At 42.1% G+C, this 22,321-nt stretch overlaps 2 protein-coding genes and 1 long non-coding RNA gene across 5 annotated transcripts in view; 1 reads left to right on the top strand and 2 right to left on the bottom strand.

Annotated features, from left to right (window-relative positions):
- spidr (scaffold protein involved in DNA repair) overlaps nucleotides 1–19,075 on the top strand; it is a 31,160-nt gene extending 12,085 nt beyond the window's left edge. For both annotated transcript variants that reach the window (XM_053437745.1, XM_053437746.1), the window contains 12 exons: nucleotides 1,041–1,242; nucleotides 2,167–2,411; nucleotides 7,302–7,460; nucleotides 11,357–11,444; nucleotides 12,029–12,169; nucleotides 12,285–12,344; nucleotides 12,835–13,033; nucleotides 14,450–14,644; nucleotides 15,881–15,974; nucleotides 16,065–16,179; nucleotides 17,601–17,657; nucleotides 18,564–19,075. In XM_053437745.1, the coding sequence (XP_053293720.1) occupies nucleotides 1,041–1,242; nucleotides 2,167–2,411; nucleotides 7,302–7,460; nucleotides 11,357–11,444; nucleotides 12,029–12,169; nucleotides 12,285–12,344; nucleotides 12,835–13,033; nucleotides 14,450–14,644; nucleotides 15,881–15,974; nucleotides 16,065–16,179; nucleotides 17,601–17,657; nucleotides 18,564–18,683 (1,675 nt within the window). In that variant the 3' untranslated portion in view covers nucleotides 18,684–19,075. The remainder of the gene's footprint in view (nucleotides 1–1,040; nucleotides 1,243–2,166; nucleotides 2,412–7,301; nucleotides 7,461–11,356; nucleotides 11,445–12,028; nucleotides 12,170–12,284; nucleotides 12,345–12,834; nucleotides 13,034–14,449; nucleotides 14,645–15,880; nucleotides 15,975–16,064; nucleotides 16,180–17,600; nucleotides 17,658–18,563) is intronic.
- Nucleotides 1,274–11,161, bottom strand: LOC128454364 (uncharacterized). Of its 2 annotated transcripts, XR_008341625.1 has the most exons (3): nucleotides 10,967–11,161; nucleotides 9,524–9,589; nucleotides 1,274–2,389 (listed from the first exon to the last, which is right to left on the bottom strand). It is a non-coding gene; the product is annotated as an uncharacterized LOC128454364 (long non-coding RNA). The 2 variants fall into 2 exon arrangements; XR_008341624.1 differs by lacking the exon at nucleotides 9,524–9,589.
- Nucleotides 19,076–19,132: 57 nt separating the features above from the next.
- On the bottom strand, nucleotides 19,133–20,628 carry cebpd (CCAAT enhancer binding protein delta). The gene has a single exon (XM_053437747.1). It carries the CDS (start codon nucleotides 20,359–20,361, stop codon nucleotides 19,453–19,455), a length of 909 nt encoding a protein of 302 aa, XP_053293722.1. The 5' UTR covers nucleotides 20,362–20,628; the 3' UTR covers nucleotides 19,133–19,452.
- Between the last annotated feature and the right edge of the window lie 1,693 nt (nucleotides 20,629–22,321).

Genomic DNA, 22,321 nt, shown 5'->3' with positions numbered 1-22,321 from the left:
CAAACTATTTTTTCCACTTACCTTGCGTGTTTTATTTCCCTGTTTCACATATCACCACATGTCTCAGACGAGATGTGACACGCACGGCAGTTCCAGTCACATAGTGCACTTGGCTATGACTCAGTGATAAGCCATCATCACACCATTATACTTCAACGCGTGGAAAAAATTAAGTCGTAACTCAAACTAAACTGAAAAACACTATACCATATAATTATCTGGCTCCTGTTCAAGTTCTTGTGTTCTCAGGTCTCTGTTCCAATCAGGTGGGTGAGTCATTTGGATGAGCTACTGTGAAAAACTTGAACACACAGAAACGTTCCCTGTGGTTTATCAGGAGAAGTTTTCCTTTTGGCACAAGCAGACCACTTTAAGCTGTTCACGGTAAAAGGGAAAGGGGAGCAAAAGAGCTCCTGAGGTCATTGCACAGTTTGTGCATTTGATTTTGTATTTTTTCATCAGCAAACCTGCAGCATGTTAAATTGTGTATGGTGTTGGTGTATATTTCCATGGATGATGTCACATATGGAAACTGTTGAAATTCAAGCTCTGCTGCAAGGTATGGACCTTTTTAGAACCTCGATTACATGGAAAAAAAAATGTACCTCCGCTAAAGAGGACAGACGCATCTGTTGTGTGTCTGAAGTTGCCTTGGAGGAGGTTAGCGTTTTCGAACTTGTACCCGACGCTGGGTGGTACACAGCGAACAGATCTGCGGAGGTGGGTGGTATCTTATCAGAGTTTGACATTCAAACAGTCTGGAGCTGTCACCCCTACCTCCCACCCCCCTTCAAGTTTGTGCAACAACCTATTCCATTTCATGATAAGTCTGTGTTTTTGCATCTGTTATCAGTGTAATCTCAACACAGCCCAATACCTCCAAGATGTTTCATTTTATGGTGAATTCAGCTTCCCACACTTAATTCTTTTGGGCCACTCAATGACAAAGTGCAGAGTCGAGGTGTAGCATGTAAGAAGGTAAAGAAAAAGCACTTAAACAACAGCTCTACTCTAAATCGAATGAACTTTCTCTCTTTTAGGCAGAGTCTTTCCACGGAGGGCTTCAGCAGTGATATTATTCTGAACACACACTTCAGCCAGAAGGTCGTCCCCGATTGCAAACCTGCCGACACGTCCGTCCCCAGAGGACTGCTCTCAGCAGGGCGGTGCATGCCGTACTATTTGGGTAAAATATTCGGACTGCTGGAGGTGCACAGGACCACGGAGGAGAATGATGCCAAGGTGTGTGTGGTTCAGAATCATCAGAATCAAGCTCTTCTACATTTTTTATTCAAAATTTCCCTGCAGCATTTTGACATTAAACAAACCTTTTTTAAATCTGTCACGCCCGCCTAACGCCTGTCAGTCACTGCTGTGAAATAACATCACTCCAACAAATAAGCACCTGCACACACACCAACTGATGTGATGACAGCTTCAGTGTGTTGTTTGCTTGGTAGTTTGGCTTCTGGCCATAAGAAAAGTCTCTACTCTGGTTCAGCTGTTTCTTTCTATAAAAGCCATATTGAATCGTTGCACACTCGGGGGGGCTTGTTTCACTTTCCTTATAAATTCATAGCTATTAAATCTCACTGCAGAGCAGAGTTGATCAGTTTCACTTTCCAATAATCAACACAAGAACAATGAAGAGTCTCTGGGACATCAGTTTCCAGGGCTTTAAGTCTCTGCTGTATCAATAACATATGTGGTTGATTGATTTCCTACATCTAAATCTCTGTTTGCAGTAAAATACAAACACATGAACAAAGCGATTGTGGTTGTGATAGAGAAAGACTTCTGAAACATATGGTACAACCTGCCACACCCTAATTTTACAACAGATTTCAAATGCAAAAAAAAGAATGGTTTCTTTATACTCTAGCCTTTGTTGCCATTGGAACAGATACATATCGCCGTGTTGTTTACACTGATAGTGTGACTCGGACTGTGTGCTTATACATTATGTTGCGCAGAGAGAAAGTATAAGCTAATATTACAATGTTTGCATTAGTGCTAATGGAAATAAGTGAATAGAGTATCTCTGTGGTTTCAGTGGCAGGGATGTTCTGGTGCAGCTTTTGTTTGTTTGACTTCTAACCAATACTTTCAAAGGCGATATTCAAATTATTGTTAAATATTATTTAATTTTCTGTTTTTCTCCTTCAGGTCGCCGTCCCTGATCCTCTGTGCAGTTTTGAAGGTCCTGGGGAATTTCCGGGGCAGTGCCTTTCTCTCCTGGAAGCTGTTGAGAGACTGGGCCAGGCTGGCTCCGTGGGGCAGGATGTGGAGGTGGTGGTCCAGAGAGTTTTCTCCATCCCTCTGCCTGACTGCTCATCTGGGTCCAGCCTCAAACCCAGAGTCCCCTCCAGGCCCTCCTCAGCTCCTCCCCCTGCAGAGCAAGGGAAAACCAGGTATTGTTGAATGAGCTGATAATTGGCGGCCCTGTGAAGCCTTAGGTTTTTCACTTTCTAATCCAGAGAAGGACTGGGGAAAATGAATGCATTTTTATCTGCTGTGTATGCTTCTCTCCCACAGTCTAAATTGCTGTCCTTGTTAAAATCGCATGCTAGTTTCCTTGGTCTCAGGCCTTGCATGCTCCTCCTTGGTGGTAGAATGAGTCTCAGTGGTTGAGCTATTGTTCACAGAGCGGCAGGCCCCACAAAGTGCTCATATTGTCTCAAGCCATATGGCATTGCTTGACAAAGGACACAAATACTTCTAATTGAATCCAGCCCCTCTGTGAGTGATTCGAGCCAATTCTCAGGAAAGACAGCATGATGTTTTCAGAATCTCATGCACCAGCAAGCTGGAGTTGAACAGATGCCTAATCAGACACTTTATTTGCTTGTTTGTTTTTTACCTTAATGTCCTCAAGAAACCCAAAAGTATGTTGTGTAGTTGATGTAAAAATGTCATTGGTTTCTGCCCTCGCATTACAAAAAAATTCAGTTGTATGAAATTGACTCTCATATATTTGAGGTCTGTTGACTTTATCTGAAGGTGGAGCTTTAACGTTGTGTTAATTTATTAGGTTGAATGGTGAGTAACTTTAGTACCAAATGGTTTCTGATTTCGAGCTTCTTAAATGTAATGGGTTTAGGCTTTTCTTTGAAATGTTGTAACTAGAGTGGGCATTTTTCATAGATGAAACAAGGAATCAAGACATTAAAAGGAACATTTATCCCTATTGACAATAATTGTTACTTCAAGAAATGTACTTTTCTATAAAACCTCCTTATTTTGGGGGCCAATTGGTCGCAGCACAACAATTGCAACACTGAGATACTGTTATATACTTTCCTTTAAGATTAGTTTTGCTTTCCACAGAGTTCTGAGGGAATATACATCTCCTCATTTATAACCAAGACTGAAGCAGTCCATGTTGGACACGTAGGATGTGTTTGAGACTGACCTGTTCGTCATAGTTGGACTGGCCATCGGCATCACCGCGAGAGATCTAGCTGGGATGGTGGGTTGGTGGACTGTCAAAACATCCATATTGTTTTTACTGCCCTTGGAAGGCAGGCAGAACTTATCCTAACACCAGTGTTCTCCACTTTACATGTGTTGTAGTAGTCTGCACTTCTCTACATGCAGGAAAACCAGGGCTTAACACCAGCTTTGTCTTTGTTCATCTCACTCCGCTGGTCGCAAACTGCATGGATGTTCATTGAGTAGTCACAACCGAAAAGATGCTGAAACATTCAGCAGAGCTGAGATTTGTACTATTGCCTGATAATTACGCCAGTTTTCCACCGTGAGTGACAACTTTCCCTTTTAACTTTTTTCCATTCAACTTGAAATATTGATTCGTCAAGGTTTAAATATGTTGATTGGAATGTAAGATGGAATATTAGTCTGTCCTGGATAAACAGCATGTTTTATACTCAAAGTGTCCTGTGTTATTGAAATGACTTAGAGGTTTACTGGAGGTGTCTCATAATAGTTAATGAGTAAGTGAATGTTCTATTTGAAGCAGGTCCAGTAAGTTGCTTGGCCCCCCCCAAACTCATTGTTTTTGTTCTTTGCTGAGTAATAAAAGTATTGGTTTCCTCAGAGTTCAGGGGCCCAAGGGGGGGCACTCTGCGGTGGAGGGAGGAGAGGCCCCCGGTCATCTGACAAGTGAACTGACTAAATGCGCTGCGGTTGTAATGTGACACTCGCCCCTGCCACGCTGCTTCTTCGACTGGTAAACAAACGCCGCCCTCTGACCGGAAACTCTCCCGCCCTTCCCTCTGTTTCTCTCCAACTCAACCGGATTCAACAGGCTTGGTTGGTAGTGAAAGGATGGAGGTGGGGCAGAGGTTAGGAGGGGATCACGCGGGCTTGAGTTCAAAATATCTGGCTGACTATATATTTTGACAGATTTGTCTGGAAAATCCTTAATTTTATTATCTGTTCTTTTCTACATTTTGTTTTATTGACTTGTTTATTCAATAATATAACAGGCTGTTAAAGGAACAAAAAAAAAAAAGAAGACAGATCCCAGTTGAGCCCTTTCATGAGATGTTGGACTGAATTGATTCACAGAAATAAAAAGCACTTTGTACAATATATTGCTTTTCGTAATTTTCCAGTATACACGAAGAAAGCAGAACAGTTTACTTCGCAGCCCGCTGACCTCATTGTGTGTTAACACAGAGACAGTTTGTACCTCTCTTGTTGTGTCCCCAGCCTGTATGACTCACTTCCCTGGTCAGAATGCTTATTTGATCCTTTTGTTGTTTAGCCTCTGTGTGGACACACAGGGGAGCGAGGCCAGTAGATATTTATGCCTGAAGACGATGTTAAGTTCCCGTAAATTCAGAGATGAATAAACAAGAAGATTAACTGTTTGTAGGAAGTGAGGAGAGGCTCGTTTTTTTTCCTTCTCTCTCTGCGGAGAAGGAACACAATGTGCTGCAAGGATCCTATTACAAGCGTGTTTATTGCTCTGCCTGCACTGATTGGTTCACAACACATAGGAAGGAATCCCGCCTGTCCGCCCCCCGCCAATGAGGCCCCTCTGCATGTGCGGGTTGCTTACTAAGTATGTTGCCAAGTAATGTTCATTTGTGTGGGCCTGCATGCTTACAGCGTGTCGCTGTGTGTGAGAGAAGGAGCACGTGTGTGTTTGCACAGACTCTGTGGATCGTAGTTCCTGGAAGGAAAAGAGAGGTGCTGAGAAATTTCTGTGATCACTCACAATAACAAATTCTTGAAAAAAGGCCTGAGACATGAAACCAGCCAATGGCAGAGGAGTTTTGGGGAGTGAGGGGTCGCTGCCTGAGGAAGTGGGGCTGTGAACGACTAAAGGAGGGACTGTACACAGAGCTGCGGGTGTTTATGTCAAGCTGGTACCACCTTTAGTCTCATCACCTATTTATCTATTCCATCTGTCAACATCAAGTGTGTTATCAGGGTTCACACTGAGGTTTCTACAAGTTCAAAAAAGCTCCACTAAAAGTGAAAGTGTATTTATATCCTTACGAAACTCTTTTAGTAGCTGGGATTTTTTGTTTTAGGCTCAACTTTTGATTCACTGATTTATTCTAGTGTAGTTTTATTGTTTCCCTTCGCTTCAGATTTATTAAAGTTTGTTGTGACTAAGAATCTTGCCTGCTACTGTTGAAAGGTTTAGCTCACAATCTTCAGAAATCGACAATTTAGATTTGCAACCGGGTCATTTATTATGTAGAATTACCAATCAACTGCTGCTCATGTGTGAAGATGTGCAGTTTTTGTCACTTTTTTACCCGTCAGAATTTATTGTCAGTGTTAGAATCGACTTTGGCCATTTCACCTCCCTTTTTAACCTTCTCTAGACTAAACAACAAATCAGAAATTGAATCAAAAGATTTATCAACAATGAACATAATTGATGATTGAAGAACATTGATCATTATTTTTATGACATGGTTCAACAACCGTACCCTTCAACTGTCAGTGTGAAATGTTTGTTTTTAAAGAATGTGAGGAATGCTTGTTTTGAGGTTAAACCATTTTTCTTTGTATCCAGCATTTTAAGAATTGACCGGTCTCTGCTGTGATAACTATCATCAATGTAAAAGGGGCAGGGGTCCTTTGAGTTTACACATTGAACTTTTGGCCTCATGTTAACTGGTCCACAAGCTTTTTAGTTACAGAAACATTAAACACAATATAAACAGTCCTTGTTGTTTTAATAGGACGTTGTGTAGGTCTGATTTTGGATTGTGAATTAAACCAACAACTGGGAATAATCTTGGTTAAAATGTTGGCCTGCGCCACCAGAAGTTATGTGAGGAATGTTATTTAGATATCTATTTCCAGGTCCCTCAAAACAAACACAGACAGACCCCATGTTTACCAACAGAGGACATTTATAGTCCCAATCAGGTGGTTGAAAATGTCTCTAAACCTTTCCAGTGTCTGGAATATGTGCATGCATGCACATGCACGATGGGCATGATGACACTCCTCCTTCTAAGCTGTTTTTTTTCTTCCCTGGACGTTGTTTGTCAAACCAGGGGATATGAACTCCACTGTTTACTCTCAGGGCTGGTACTGGGCTGTGTCTAGGCTTGACTGAAGGAGATACTGGAGCCTGTAGTAGTCCTCGAGGAGCAGCAGGCTGAAGGAATACACTGCGGTTCAATGCCTTACAACTTTGTAGGCCAAAGGTCTTTTCTGTCAGCAGCAGCCTGTCAAGCCAGCCTCTACTATTAACACTTTCAAATGTATTGACTGAGACTCCATGGTGTATTGTTAATGTGTCACTGGGAGGAGTGGTGTTTAATTCCGATAAATAATTACTTGTTTAATTGGCTAATTATTTTTATCAATTTTGATTTATTAATATAATGTCACTACAAATTCAAATTGATAATTTGTCCATCTAACTGTCACTAGCCGTGACAAAGGAAAGTAAATGCTCAGTGCACACCAAGTATTACAAATTATCCAAAAAGAATCGACTGATCAGCTTGAACGTGCACAGATGTTTAAACTTTCTCCTTTTCTCGTCCAAACTGCCTCAAACCTTAAGAGTGACAACTTGTTGAAAATGTTGGTTCATTAAATGTTGGATTATTGTTTAATTCCAGTGACTATCACTTGGAGACATTACCATATTTATATCCCAGTAAAGAGATTGCTAGCAAGTAAAGAATACAGAGCAATGCAGGGCGAATGTTAGGAAGCAAGCTCAACACTTTTGTTTGGCGTCAAGGATGCGTACATCGGGTTTGCTGAGGAACACTGAATGCAGACAGAATCTATTCTCTTTATACTTTTAATTCAAACTGGCGTAAATTCTCTCTACATTTGATTGTGTTTTCCAGGCTGTGTGTTCTGGTTCAGGACAGTTATGGCATGTTCAGCATGGTCCAGCTGCACCTCCTGCCCTGCAAGGACGACATCCTCCAGTACTGCCAGAGGTGGCAGGGGAAGACCTGTGTCCTGAGAGGCATTAAAGTGGTGCAGCGGGTCACTCGAGAGAGGTAAGACCCTCACACTTCCCTGCACTCAGCCCTCAGAGCTAGATGACGATAGCTTTTCACCTAAATTTCAGTTCAACCACCATCAATAAACTTCAACCCGCGACCAATACAGAGTTATGATATGGATTCCTGCTGTATGTGAAGTTATCTTATCTCACTGCTTTACCATCTTAGACAACAGCTGGGGGTTAACACCTGTGATAGACACTTCCTGATATGACATAGTGGAAAGGTGGCCTCAGGGTTAGTGCAAGCTATTTTTCGCAATAACATGTTTTTGTTTGAAAACGAAAATGATCTCCAACCAGACAAGTGTTTTTGCTCTGTATAATCGTTTCTGTCCACATTAACACAACTGAAAACATGACCATTCACATACACTGGTCATGTGTGTGTCCGTGTTAACATGAAGCAAACTGTCAACTCTTCAGTTGTTTGCTTAGTTGTAGAAAAATACTGCAAAAAGGAACGCCAGTGGTAAAAAGTAAGACCAGGGAGTCTTTTGCTTTGACACTGGGACCAGGGGTGTTTCTAAAAGTCTTAGTTTTAGGGCCTCAAAAACTCTGGAGTTGTGCCGTGTAGCTAAAGCTATGTGTGTCTGTTTATAGCAGGGTGTTCAAGTATAAAATATGTTTGTGTGGATGGAGAAGGAACTTTGAGGCACATTGCCCCTGGTCCCTGAATCTCCTGAAATCTCCATTATGAAGAAGCACAAGAAATCCCCTGATTTTTATCCTTGAATGCCCTTTTGTAAACATTAACATCCACATTTACAATACCATGAGAACTGAATGTTTAAGGATTACTTTGCTTTCCTGCCAGCAGTACGACTGTGTTTACATGTAAAGTGATACCGGGGTGCACGCTCTGTGTCCCTTGTGGGTTTCCATAGTCAGGATCCCAGATTAGAAGCAGTGACATTGGAACATTTAGAGCCAGGCTGGGGGTATGTTTACATCCTTGGTATTTGTCAATGCCACCACAGCCTATAATGTCTCTGGAGGTTGTCTGTCGTCAGATTGTGATTGATGGGCTCTCCTGAAGGCTGACACACGGGCCGTCTTACAAAAACCACGTGGTGTCGCTGGACATAAATCAGGCGTTCATATTTTTTTCTCCAGTTTCTTAGAAACTCCTGGACTTCTAGGAATATCCTAATATAAAGTTGGGCCCTATTATTAGTAGTAAATCTCTGATACTGTGACATTCCAATGTCATCACTTTTCACTGTACAAATGCCAATGTAAAAGTCATCCCCCAACCCTACCTAAAACCCATACCTTAAAGAAATAGTATGTAGTTTCACATTTTGTTTAAGGGTTAGTCCATGTTTCCTCACCCAGAATTTTGAGCCTCCATAGTTCACATCAGGCATTTTCTCAATATAATACAGTTTAAAACTTAAATTAAATTCACTGAACCATGCAAAATCCTTCTATGGTTCCTTTGGGAGTTGGGAAGGAATGACCTTTATTTGCTCTCCTGCCAGTTAGATGATACCACCGCCATGTCTGTCCATTAAATATGTAAGTTACAGCAGGCATAAAGACTGGCTGCATAGGCAAACTACACTGTCTCTGTTCAAATGTAAAAAAGTTAAAAGTTTCCTCTTCCGACTCCCATTCAGCCAACTTAATCACTGCAAGAAAAAAACCTTCCTCATTCATTTGAATGGGGCCACTCCTTAGGCTTGTACAGAAAGAAACTAGGTCATGATCCAGCAAGGTGCTGTTAGTTTTCTGCTGTTTATTCTGCCTTTGTTCCAATTACAGAATAACTGGTTGTGATAACTATTCAGAGTTGAATAACTCAGTCTTACAAAGACTGTGCAGTATTGTGTGTCTGATGAGCCTCCAAATTCAAACTGGACTTCCTGGATAACAACTTAGTGCTTCACCAGTGTTTAAGTCCTTAGGCTGTTTAAACACAGAACGCCTGCTCACTAAAGCTGCTTTCAGACGTGCAGGGGACTCTGCACTTCTCCGGAGGAGGTGCATGTGCATGTGTGAATGCAAATGTTTGAGTGAGACGCTCCATAGTTTCTACGGACTTTGTCCACTGACCTCCTACTATGAAGTCCCTAGAAATCCAGGAGAAGTCGATGTGTGAACACAGCTGGGGATCCCCTACTGGATTCACAGAAAGGGGGGGTGGATACGACAGACACAAAATGAAAACCTGATGGTGAACATCACAAAGTCTCAGCACCCAGCCAAGAAATGGTAACACAGTTTATAATTGGTGGTCTAAAGTCGGTTTGATAGGTGGATTCAGATTTAGCTGTTTCTTTTGGAGACAGCCTCTGCCATACTCCTCGTTTCCTCGTTGCTCTCCTCTCCAGCTCCGACAAACTTGCTGGTTGAAGTAAACCTCGTCACTACCAGGGTACAATGCAGAAATGTTGTATCCTGAGAAATACAGAGATTTGCCCTGTGCTTATTTAGCATTGTCTGACCTTGTTTGGCAAAAACGTGCATGAAGCAGACATTCATTAGAATGTAAAGGCTCGGCACCCAAGTCTTAACAACGTCAATTCTTGGAGGCGTGTGACATGCATTTTTCTTTGTTATTTTTTTCGTTTTAGTTTCTGTCAACACGAAGTCACAAAGACATTTAAAATGTACGATGATTATAATTGCTCTGCACAAACCCTAAAAGAAAACCAAAGAATGTTGCACAGTAAAGAAGGATCAAGTTGATGAGTAAAGAGGAAGTAACATCACACTACAAAAAGAAAAACTATATATATACAAACCACTATTCATTAATATTGAATTGCATCACCGCTTTAAAAGATAAAATTAGAAAATCTTAAATAATTGGCCAGTTCCTCCAACCACCTGTCAAACTGAAATGTGAAACCTTTCCACCTTTACAACGACTTGTGTTACGACTTCACGTCGTCCCACACAACTATGAGATAAGTCTGTTTCCAAAGAAGTGAGCTGAAACCACCAAGTCACCTGTGTATGTGTGTGTTTGTGTGTGTGTAATGTGTCAACTATGAGGAGGGATTCTCCACAGGAAGTAGTGTGCTCTTGGACAAAAGAGATAGAAATGTGTCTGGGAGGATCGAGGGTGAGAATGGAAGATTACTCACCAGCTCATCTGTACATTTTTAAGTTGAACTAATGCAGTTGAACGTTAAAGCTTAATAAGCCCAATGTCAAAATCTAAGTGTGTTGAATGAGTCCTGTTAGTTGGTTGTTACTCATCCGTCTGCAGGCCTCACCGGACTTGAATGGGCTGCAGAACCAGTTCCCCACACACAAAACCCCTGTGATTACAGGCTGACTAACAGGTTGTTAACCACTGGCTGATATGACAGCGCCTACATGGATGAATAAGTAACATTGACCTGCCACCATGAACTCATCAGGCACTTCTCAGAAAACAGACAATGAATCATGAGATTGACGTCTCTTGGCGGAGGCGTTACTCGAGTGTTTAAATCAGTGTTAAGTAAACGAAACATCTTGTATTAAGTACGATCGGATTTCACTCACTCATTACTCCGATTGAAGACGATGAATCCCACCGTTTAAATTCACCTGTAATTGGTTTTCTAAACCGTGTTGCTTTTGCACCACAATGATAATGCCATCTACATAGGGTGTGAACAGTTTTCCCACCCGTCAGTATCTGGAAACCTGCTTGTGAAAAAAGTTTTTTGTGCATCTGCTCTGCTAGCCCCAGCACGCTCTCTGTGAATTCTGGTTGACGTCAGAACAAGCTCTGTTTTAACAGATTTGTGTTTCAGTGGAAGTGAAACTGGTTTTGAAAGCTCTGTGTTTCTCTGAGTGAAGTTGCTTATTCGCCAGTTTCTCCTTATCCCACACGTTTTAGTTCCCCCTCCGTCCTCACTCGTTTCTTCTTATTTTTTGTCTCACTTTCAGGCGCACCAGGCTTTTCAGCTTAATCGACAGTCTGTGGCCCCCAGTGATTCCACTCAAAGATCACGAAAACACACCAAACGTGTCCAAAGTAGGTTCTGAACTGATGAGAAAATCACGCATGAACTGAGGCCTTTGTATTTATTGTTGATGGTTCTGCTGATTTATAGAACTCTTTCAGTTTCATCCAAGCCTTATGTAGCTGGCTGGCTACTTATGAAGATGATCTACTTATTCTTAATACTAACTACAAGGCTGTGATTGGCCGATGGTTTATCCAGTGAGGGACGACATTCTTCAGCGTGCACAACACAAGACCGCTATCAATCATTAAGGAAATATAAGAGGGGTGCTGTATTTGACTCTGAATCTGAAACTGTGTCTGACTTGGTGTCTGGAACAGGCCAATATTACCGATATATATTTAACAGCAAAACAAAAAGTTGTGTTTGTTGACAATAATAAAGTCAAACTCAAACAGACAAGTGTAAACATGGTTTATGTTTTCTGCCTCTGAGAGACATTGTACTGTCAGAGCCATCTTAGAAAATGTTTGATGAAAATTATGGCTCACTTTGAGAACAATTACTCACTAACAGTTGGTAAATCAATGTAGGACTCTGTATATTTTCTTTACCATGGAATTTATTTAAAAGTTTTCTTTGTTTTCTTTAGGAGAGCAGACCTGCAGGTCCAGCTCTGAGCTTCTGCTACCTGCTCTCAGGTCAGGAGAGCTCTGTTGAACCCACCGAAGGGCAGACTGTGTCCGCGCTATATGTTCCCCCTACGCGACGAACCTTAAGAGACATAGTGCAGGTGAAGAGGTTTCCACAGCACACACACAGAGACAAATTAAATAACATGTGGCAGGTTTAAGATAACTTATCTTTACTAGTTCCATCTTAAACAATTTTTTATTTCTCTTTTTCAGAGTGAGATGAAAAGCTGCCGCTGCAGTTTCTTTGCCAAGGTGTTACACAAGAGAGTGCAGGTTTGTCTTTGTCCCTTTTCATTTGTATCTGAAAATCACTTATTTAATTTGACTTCAACCAAAAGAGCACAATAAACCCTCTGTCTCATGCAGCTTCTTTTTCAGATCATTTAAACCAAGAAACTGATAAGATGCTCTCACGTTGAGAGCGGTGCTCATATCGCTGTGTGTAAGACAATCTGTCTCAGGCGTGATTGATTCGACCTTTAAACTGTAAACTGCGATGAGATAGCAGCTCAGAACAAATTGTCGGACTTTGCCACATGCTCACACCACTGAGACACACTGATACACTTTTTAAGGCTGTTGCTTTGTGTGCAGCGTGTTGAGTGACTAATCCCGTCCAAGCTGTTTGCAGAAATCGCTGCATCGCAATTTTTTTTGTGTTACGTTTCCTTTAAATCGTACATTTCTAGGTCACTCTGTGTTTCTAAGTATTTCTCAGTTTGAGTGTTGTTGGTTTTTCCTTTTCTTTTTGATTGGTCTTCAGAGCAGCGATGTAGGCCAGGGTGAGGTGTGGTTGGTGCTGACAGACCCCAGTCTTCAGGAGGAGCAGCCCGAGAGGCCGTGCAAGCGAACAGTGGCCCTGTGTGTGAGCACTTCCTGTGTTCTCACTTCCTCTGTCCTGGAAGCGCTGCGCTCCCCCGCTGCCTGTGGCCTGACGTTCAGAGATGCCATCACAGAACATGGTAGATCTAGTACATGACGTGGTTTATTGTGCCCGGACATACCTCTCGATCACTGCCACATAAAGTTGATATGTTAAATGATTGTGCGCACCGGTCACATCTCCTCTCTTATCTATTTGGATGAACCTGTGATTAAATCAGTGGTTTACAGCTTTTGGTTCAAAGGGTTTTGTGGCCCTTCAATAAAAGTTTTAAGCACATTTCTCTTCTAAAATTCTCACATGGTTGCATTTAAAGGGCCAGAGAGGTCAAACTATCCAATATTTCACAAAAAATCTAAAGTCAAGCGAAAACCCCCATAATTTAATGGATTTCACATTTGTGTAGCAGAACTTGTTTTTTCTCTGTCGCACCACATTAATCATCACAACCCGTCAGATGTGACACTGGGAGTCGTCTTTTTGTTCAGCGATTGTCTTTCGGTTTGGTTGTGTCCTCTCCCATCTTTAGATTTAGGAGATCAAAGGTCACAAATCATGTTTTTGTCCAGAACACAAGAAGTTGTACTCAAGTTTTTACAAAACTTCACACAAATGTCTAATGATAAAGACCTAACACGTTGACATCATCATGTTCTTCTAAAACACCTTTCTGTTCATTATTCAACCAAATCATTTGATAAGTCTAACCTTAGTTTGTCCACCTTGTAACCATGGTGGCTGGCGAGATTATCTGTGATGCTTGGTGGAAAACGTCTGTGAAGTATCAACAATTCAGAATTTATAGATTGATTGTGGCAACATTCATGACAGATGTGGATGCAAAATGCATCTTGACTGGTTGGCATTCAACCTCATGGCTGTAAATCTAGTTTCTTACTTGTTATTCACTTGGAAATTCCTCACCATGTGGAGCCCTGTTGGGTTATGCACAACTTAGGCCAACGCTGATGCCCCATCCACACAAACACATGTATAATAGGTTCTATTAAAACTGGGATTCTCTACTTATGTCCTTTTTAAATGAATCTCAATCAACATTAAACCATAAAAACAACTGCCCAGCGATTTCAAGAGCACTCCAGAGCCACAGGCGGAGATCTGACCTTTACTTATCATCAGAAGCCTGAAAACACGTTTAATTCATTTATTTATTTACAGACTGACAATGCAATTAATGTTCCAAGCTAAAGAATTATAGATATTTTTCCTGTTTACGGAACAAAAAGTAAAAAAAAGGTTACCTGTGAATGTGTGAACAAAGCTTGAGGGGGCTGTGATGTTCACATTCTATAACCTTTCATCGGGAATCCCATGTTAACTCACTTTGTTGCATCGAGGTTGCACTTTTGCTTCTGTATTTTCAACAAAATCTACCAACACTCACCAAACGTCTTCCGGGAGGAGCAGAGTAAATGCTGCAGCTTGTGTATATAGACATTTCATTCTTAATTCGGTTTTTAATTTGAACATCTAGGTGTCCTTTTGTGTGCGGAGCAGTCAGTCATTGAGGTATGCCACGACGAGCCTGAAGGCAGCCTCCAGTCGACGACACGGCAGGCGTTACTTTCCCAGTTGTTGACTGAGCCCCAGGTGCAGACCCTGCCCCAACCTGTGAGACTGGATCCCCTGACTCTGGACGCCACGCCCAACTCCCTCTGTACTCTCTCAGGTCAGTTTCGCCCTGTTTTCATGGAGCTCGTCTAAATCTGAAGTGATTCCTGCAGAACATTTCCAAGACTTTCTTTTCTCAGAGAAAGAAAACCACTTGATTTTTTTTCATCAATAAGTTTACAGCTCAGCAAGAGGCCCTGCTGTGGTTTGAAGGCATCGCTTTCCTCTGTTTCTTATTCACTGTCCTCAGGGCGTCATTGTGTGGGACTTTAAGGAATAAAAACACATGCAATATTCTTGAACTCATGTCAATTCCTATATCGTTTTTCAGTGAGATGATCGTGCCTCCTCCTTTGTAGAGTTCATTTGAGGGTGGCATCATGGGAAAATAGGCAAATGTAGAGGCCTGGTGCAGTGTCTCTCAGTAAGATTTTTTTTTTTAGCCTTGGGGATATACTTTAAGGTCTGCACATGTTTTCTCAACGTTAAATATGATTTGCCATATTTTTGAAGACATGTCTTGGTTAAAATATCAATTCAATACTTTTCTGCTTTTAACTCATTTACTGTTTTTAATTAATTTGCTTCACCCATCATTCAAAGTCCTTGTCATGATGTATTAATTTCTTTCTTGAAATGTCTTTTACAGCGTTTCCAAATGTGGTACAGATAAAAAAAAAAACACGAGTGGCTTATATTAGATAATAATCTGCATCTGTTGACTTCGTGTCGCAGTAGAGGGCAAAGATCAAACCGTGAACCCTCTCGGTTCTGGCCCCTCTGGCCGTAAATGTTTGGTCAGGTGGCAGAAAAAAACTAAACAAACATATTGTCTGTTGCACTCATGTAGTGTCTTCTGGAAATTAACAGTGGAAAAAGCCTCAGCCCTGAAAGCACGAGAAACCTTCATCCGTGTTAGAGTCTGTATCTTATTAAAGGATCCATATTTGTTGATGAATCAGCAGCTCTGGTCGTCATGTGAGTTGGTGTTTAGGCAGAATAACATCTCTGCTTCATTTGTCACTGCAACCTCAGATATATATGAAATGGATGTGTTTATCTCTCACAACCTGTCACACTCGTAAACACACACTGAAACTGACTTGTAGCTCAGTTATCAGTGTTTCCTCTATATATTTCCTTTGCCATACACCAGTTGAAAGTAGAAAAAAGTGCAAGTAGAATGAATGATAGAAATAAGCAGGTTGTCACCCACGAGTAGCTTTAATATAAAGAACAGCTAGTATTGATGTAAGATTTGTGTTGACTTTAACAGTTTTATTTCGGTCTCCAGGGGTGATAGTTGGCGTAGATGAGAACACAGCCTATTCCTGGCCTGCGTGTAATTACTGTGGAAGTGACAACTTAGAGGTTTTACCCGAAAGGCCGTAAGTTGTCGTAATTCATAAGAACGGCTCAATGTTAATCATCAGGAGGAATCCTGCTTTTCATTTTGTGTTTTTTTTTCCTTTTCACAGTCAAAACTTCTACTGTGAGTCTTGTAAGTCCGCGGTGGAGAAGCCAGAAACAAAGATTCAACTGGAAGTGTTTCTGACTTCTGCTTCAGCAAGTAATTGCACTTTAAAGTTGAAGGTGAGAACAGTGCTTTATGCGTATTAGTATTAATGCTCACACTTTTTTATGTTTGACGTCAAAAGTCCAAATGTTTCAGGGATAAGCGGTTATTATTAGACTCTGTATACGTGATGAGTTTAGTTCTGTGGTTCATTTTTTTGTGAAATTCATTTGCTTCGAGTGCGTTTAGAAGATTGATACCACTCATGATGCAAAACTACAGCAAGTAGATGTTTAGCCTTAATTTAGCTTAAAGAAGTGAACTTTAGGAAACAGCGAGACTTGCTCTGTCCCAAGGTAACGAAATCCACTCACCCATTATTCTGAAACACTCTGATTAACTTGGAATATCTAGTTATTTAATCCACATAAGACCAAAGTGTAATAAGCACATTTTGGCTGTGTGCTGGACTGTCTCTTAACCAGAGCAAGTGTCCTTCTTGAGTCTTTGCCGGTTTCTTGTCAACTGCTTCCAGCAGTGAAACATTTTCGTAGTTGTATGTATAATGTGTTGAACTGTGAGATGTAGAGGTGCCTGCAGGTGGATTTTGTCAAATGTCAGGGACTTAGGGCTTGGAGACAAAATAAATAATAAACCTATTATTTTCTTCAATAATAATATAACAAAAGTGCAGTTTACATTGATAAAATGCATTTTTCACCACAGTGAGGAAGTATGACACATAGTTGTACTGAGGTTGAGGGTTTATCATTCTCTGCTCATATAGAAGAGTTTAAAAAACCACAACCTTCACTCAGGAAAAATAATCGGTCTCTATTAAAAAAAAATCACTATTGACAGATTTTTTTATCTCGATATAATTTAGGCCATAATGCCCAGCCCAAGCTAGGTTAGTTGTTGCCACTGTATATGCTATGCTAAGTGCTAACCCGGCTTTATATTTACAGAACATAATGGAGATGGTATCTCTCTTTTCACCTAACTCTCAGCAAGATTGTGAGAAAAGTTCATCCATGTTGAACTGTTGCTTTAAGCAGATAAAGAGAGAAATGCATGGAAGGAGGGCGGTGCAGTGATTAGAGAACTTAGTTCAAACCTTGTTGAAACCTGCTGTGCAACAACTGTGACTCCTCTCCTGCTCCCTCTTTGCTCTTCTGTGGGGCCTCTGTAGTTGCATTGACTTGTAAAGATAAAACTGCAGATGCTGCACATTTAAAGTATGAGGAAGTCAATCCCGTCACTGTGTGTGTGCATCTGCAGAAAAGCAGAATATATTACTTTGCAATCAACAAACTAAGTGAGCGTATTAGATCAAATTATCAGTTCTTATCAGTCATATATTTTAACTCCCTCTATCAGTCTGTCTCTCACAGAGGGCACAGTGTGATTAGTTCAATAGTCGGTCTGTATTTACAACATTTGGCCGATTATCAAAAAGACATTGATGGCTCCACGCTTTCTTTGATTTGCTCAACAGCTGCAGAAAAGGACGATCATGTCCCTTCTGAACACGGCAGCACTGGAGGGGAACGAGGTAGGTTTGCTTTTACAAACCGTGACAAAACACTGGGCTGAACTGCACGGTGCATTGATCTTCTGTCAATATGGCCTTAGAGCAGTCATCTGTACATGTCAGGCTGATAAAGCTCTGTTCTGTGCCCAACAAAAAAATCCCTGAGTCATGATGTGATTTCATGCAGTTGAAGGAATTAGCTGCCAAAATATTGATTTAATCTTCTTGCGTTTGATGATCTTCTCTGTTTGCATGTGGATTTGCCACGTTAAATATTATCATTTACTTTACATATAGCCTACTAGTGGTTGAAGATAAGTATAATCATTCAAATACAGTGTTTTTTACAAATAGATCTGCAATGATTAGTGCATTGATGAGGTTAATCTGCAACGGTTTTGATAATCAAACAGTTGTTGCAGTTCCATTTATTTAAAGGACAACCGTCGAGATTTGCAATAAGACAATCTGATCCTTTTTTTTTCAAATGTACTGTAAACTGAAGTTTCACTCGTCTTTAGACTGTTGGAATTTAAAAGGGCTCATTTTAGTCTGACAAATTATAAAAGGCTTTTTCTTCTTGCAACTTTCTAGCATTTTTTAGACAAAATAATTGATTGAATATAATCTATCAATCACTCTGATTAGATTTGTTGCAGCTATAGTGGTCTTTGTCAGAGTGCTAAGATGCTGAGTGATATGAAGGGTGCAAAGATCAGACCCTGAAGTGCTCTCAGGCCTTCCTGCAGCAACATCATCCGATTTAAGAACTATAACAAGTTATTTTTCTAAAGCTGCAGCAGAAGAAGTAATTGTAATTCTGGGAGACAAGTTTCCTGCCTAAAGTACTAGTAGCTACATAGTAAATGGATGTATATGTCTCAGCTTGTCAGGGATGAGTTATTTCTGATGGACTGTGTGTCTCAGTTCCCAGGTTACGATGTGGAGAATGTCCTGGGAAAAGAGGTGGGCCCCCTCACCGCTTACATCCGAGTCGTCACCAATAAACCTGCCCCCTGGATCGGCCTGGAAGAAATCTGCCTCTAATGGACGTCAGGGCAAGTAGCTAATGGTATCAATCTTCAGGCTCCAAGGATCTGCATGCACACCAGGCCTTGGTCTGAGCCCACTCCCCCCTGCTGAAGGCCTCCCTGACAGCTTGAGGCTGCTCTGAAGTCAAGAAGACAAGGTCTTGTTTGTGTTAATGATATGTGATCCTGTGGACCAGGAGTTGACGGCCCAAGGGCAGGCCAGTGGCATGCAGTCTGTCAGAGCAGCCCACGTGCTGCCTCGACTGGGATCTGACTTTAAGAGGAGAGTGTTTGAGAGTCAACACGTTTTTTTAAATTGGTCTAAAAACCCTTTTTGAGACCAAGTCATCTACCTCTGTATGTAAGATTACTGACACCGTGTCAATAAACTTATTTTTGCTGACTTTACTTTCTCACTTCCTGTTGTACTTTTCTGAAAACACTCACACGCCAGGAAACTTCTGCAACTTTTCAATGATTTTATTGTAGATTCCATAAACAAAATATTCTCCAGGTTTTATACAAACTATATAAAAGATCATGCTCTGGCTCTTATACAAAGTTTGGAATTATAAAAAAAGTGTACCATGTCAGGTATATCATCATGTCATAAATGCAGTGGTAAAATAATTTAATACAGAGGAAAAATCCCACATAAAATATGGCAGCAACATCATATATTTTCCAGTGCCATTATGGTAAGCTTAAAATACATCTGGTACAGATGGTAAACACGAAGTGTCTGAGGTATGTCTCCTGAAAGCGCAGTTCATAGAGTGAGTGTGTCACCGCCTCTCGCTGCCCGAGGACAGAGCCGCGAAGGAGGAGTTGGGCATCTGCTTGAAGAAGTCTCTGAGGCCGGAGAGCTCCCTGGTGAGCTGATCCACCGTTTTGTGAAGTCTGTCGTTGTCGGCGTTCAGTTCCATCATCTTCTCCTGCATGTCATAGTTGCGCCTCTTGGCTTTGTCCCTGCTTTTCCTCACTGCAATGTTATTCCGCTCTCGCCTCTGTCGGTACTCCATGCTGTACCTGTCCACCGACTTCTTGCCCTTCTCCCGGCCCATCTTCCGCGGGGAGGACTTGGCCGAGCTGGCGGCGGACGCGGGCTCCGGGGTCGTGGGTGGGGTGGGCTGTCCCGTGGTGAGGCTGACGGAGGTCTGGGCGCAGGACTCGATCTGCGAGGGCAGGGACGAGGACATGTCGCTGTCACTCCAGTCGGACTCCTGCTTGATGGGCGCGCTGAACGCCCCCTTGTCCAGCTCGCTGTCCGCTCTCCTCTCCGCCGGGTACGCGGCTGACAGCGGCGGCTGCTGCTGCTGCTGCTGCTGCTGCATGCCGCCGGGCAGCACGGAGCTCTGCAGGTTGTAGAAATCCGCCTTCTCCTGCTTCACGGTGTTGAACAGGTCGAGGAAGAGCTCGTCGTTGCACAGCTCCAGGTTGGGCACGGCTGTCATCGACTCGATGTACTGGCTGAAGTCGATGGCGCTCTCGTCGTCGTACATCGCCGCGGCGGTGCTCAGCTCCACCATGGTGCCGTCCTCGGCCGACCCGTCGCCCCGGCTGCCCGGCTTGCACGCCCCGTGCTGCGGGCCGCCCAGCTTGGCGCACTCGTAGAAGTTAGCCGGCTCCATCGCCCAACTCATGTTGCATTGTGGAGACACGCAGTGGGAGTCCAGGCTGTATATGTCACACATGAACTCTGAAGACTCGTCCACGTGCTTTAGGGAAGAAACTTTTTCTTGTTGTTGGAGTGACGCACAGATGTGACAGCTGTTTGCAGCTGGATGGCGCTGCGCAGTTTCTCTCTCTCGCTCTCTCTCTCTCTCTTCTCTCTCTCCGCAGCGTCTGCTCCTTTAATCTTTAGAGTCGAGGTGCGTTTATCCCCGGGTGCTGACTGTCAGGCTGCTGTCAACAACGCTCACACACTTCCTGTCACTCATCTGAGGCGCCTGTTCTCCCGCAGAGTGTTTTGTATCGTTTCCGCCGCTGACGTCACACGTGGCCGCCCTCTCAGGAGCCAGTCAAGTGCAAACGGGGATCACGTGGTGTCCCTTCACTTCCCATTTGAGGAGAGAGGGGCGTGTTGCTCGTTGCCTCCCACTTTTTACTATGATCGTATGAATGGCTGGGACTTGTTGACATGCTGTAGCTCTGCTCAGCTCCGGTGTTTGGACTTTACTTTAATCTGTCCGACTATAAATGTCAGCTTCAAACGCTGGTGGGGAGATAAAAAAATCAATCATCACCAGTCAACCCTCTGATTTCAGACGTTGTATAAAGTAAAAGAACAGAAATATAATCAGCCAGGTGTCATTAAAGTGTGGATGCTCCCTGTGTGAGAGTAGTTTATCGTGGTTAGTTATTGTCCTGCTCATACAAGTGAGCAGACCATGTGGACTCATAAGACACGTTGACGTATTCCTGAATGAGCCGGCTGGACAGAGGTCCAGGGCCGAAGGGTCAGGGACACCTGGGTGACACCGACAGAATGTAAATAGAACAAACACTGACCACAAAGAGACGTAAGATGACCGCAAATCGATTCAATGGTGTTTGCAGAGAGACCCACAATGTCTACAAAGGCCCAGAATGATGACAAAGACACGTTAAATGAACAAATAGAGGCACGACATATTCACGAGGAGACATGTGGACCACAAAGAGACGCAGAATGACGACAAAGACCCATAATGATCCTAAAGAGAAACAAATGAGACATAAAACCAGGAAAGACGTAAAATGACTCCAAAGGGGAACTAACGATTCACAAAGAGAAATGAAATAACAATAAACTACAAATTGTTCTTCTTCTCTTTCAGTCTGGGGGCCTGTATAAAAGTGGTGGGGGGGCCTTTGGCACAATAAGACCAAAAAATACTTTTGTGGTGGTGAAACATTTGTCAAACAAATGCTTAACTTCTTACATTACAGAGAAGTTGTCTTCTGTCCAGGACCTGCTAACAAAAATCTGCCTCATGAAAAAGTTCCAGCACGAGTTTCTTCTAATCACTTACACAGAAGAACCATCAGAAATTTCAAATGGAAGTTTAATCGTGTTACTAGTGGAGGCCAAACTCTTTGTAACTACTTTAAATACTTATAACAATGCATCTTATTTTATTAACTACTTACAGCTGATTTTATTTGGACAATTTATAATGTTATACTTGTGAAGTGATGATAATATATCTGTCAAATAAAGAGTTGATACGTAGTCAAGTAAAAGGTGCAGTGTTTTCCCCTTATGGCGGAGAAATGTAAATATTCAAGAAAGTACATGGAATATGTACTGAAGAGCTGTACTTTTAGTAATAGTCACATTCCACAAATTTGCACAGAGATTCAAAACTGAACAGATAGATAAGATAGGTGGAGGGGTGGAGAGAGAGATGAACAGATAGATAGATAGATAGGTGGATGAGATGATAGATAGTTGGAGGGGTGGGTAGATGGATTGAAAGACGATATATTAGCTGAATAAAATGTACAAAATGTTAGTCAGACAGGATTACATTTTAGGTGTTAATTATTTTCTCGTGTCGAGAACAAAATGTTTCTGATGATGTTAAAATGAAAATCTCATCTATTTAAAAAACCGCCTTAAATGACACACGTGCCGACACTTCTCAGAAACGCCTCGCTGTTTTCCTCTTG

Source organism: Pleuronectes platessa, chromosome 13 (assembly GCF_947347685.1).
Source record: "Pleuronectes platessa chromosome 13, fPlePla1.1, whole genome shotgun sequence".
Taxonomy (NCBI): Eukaryota; Metazoa; Chordata; class Actinopteri; order Pleuronectiformes; family Pleuronectidae; genus Pleuronectes; species Pleuronectes platessa.
This window is presented reverse-complemented; position numbering and strand designations above follow the sequence as displayed.

Coding starts and splice junctions, on each gene's coding strand:
- cebpd (XM_053437747.1), bottom strand. CDS start 20,361: ATGTGTGACATATACAGCCTGGACTCCCACTGCGTGTCTCCACAATGC.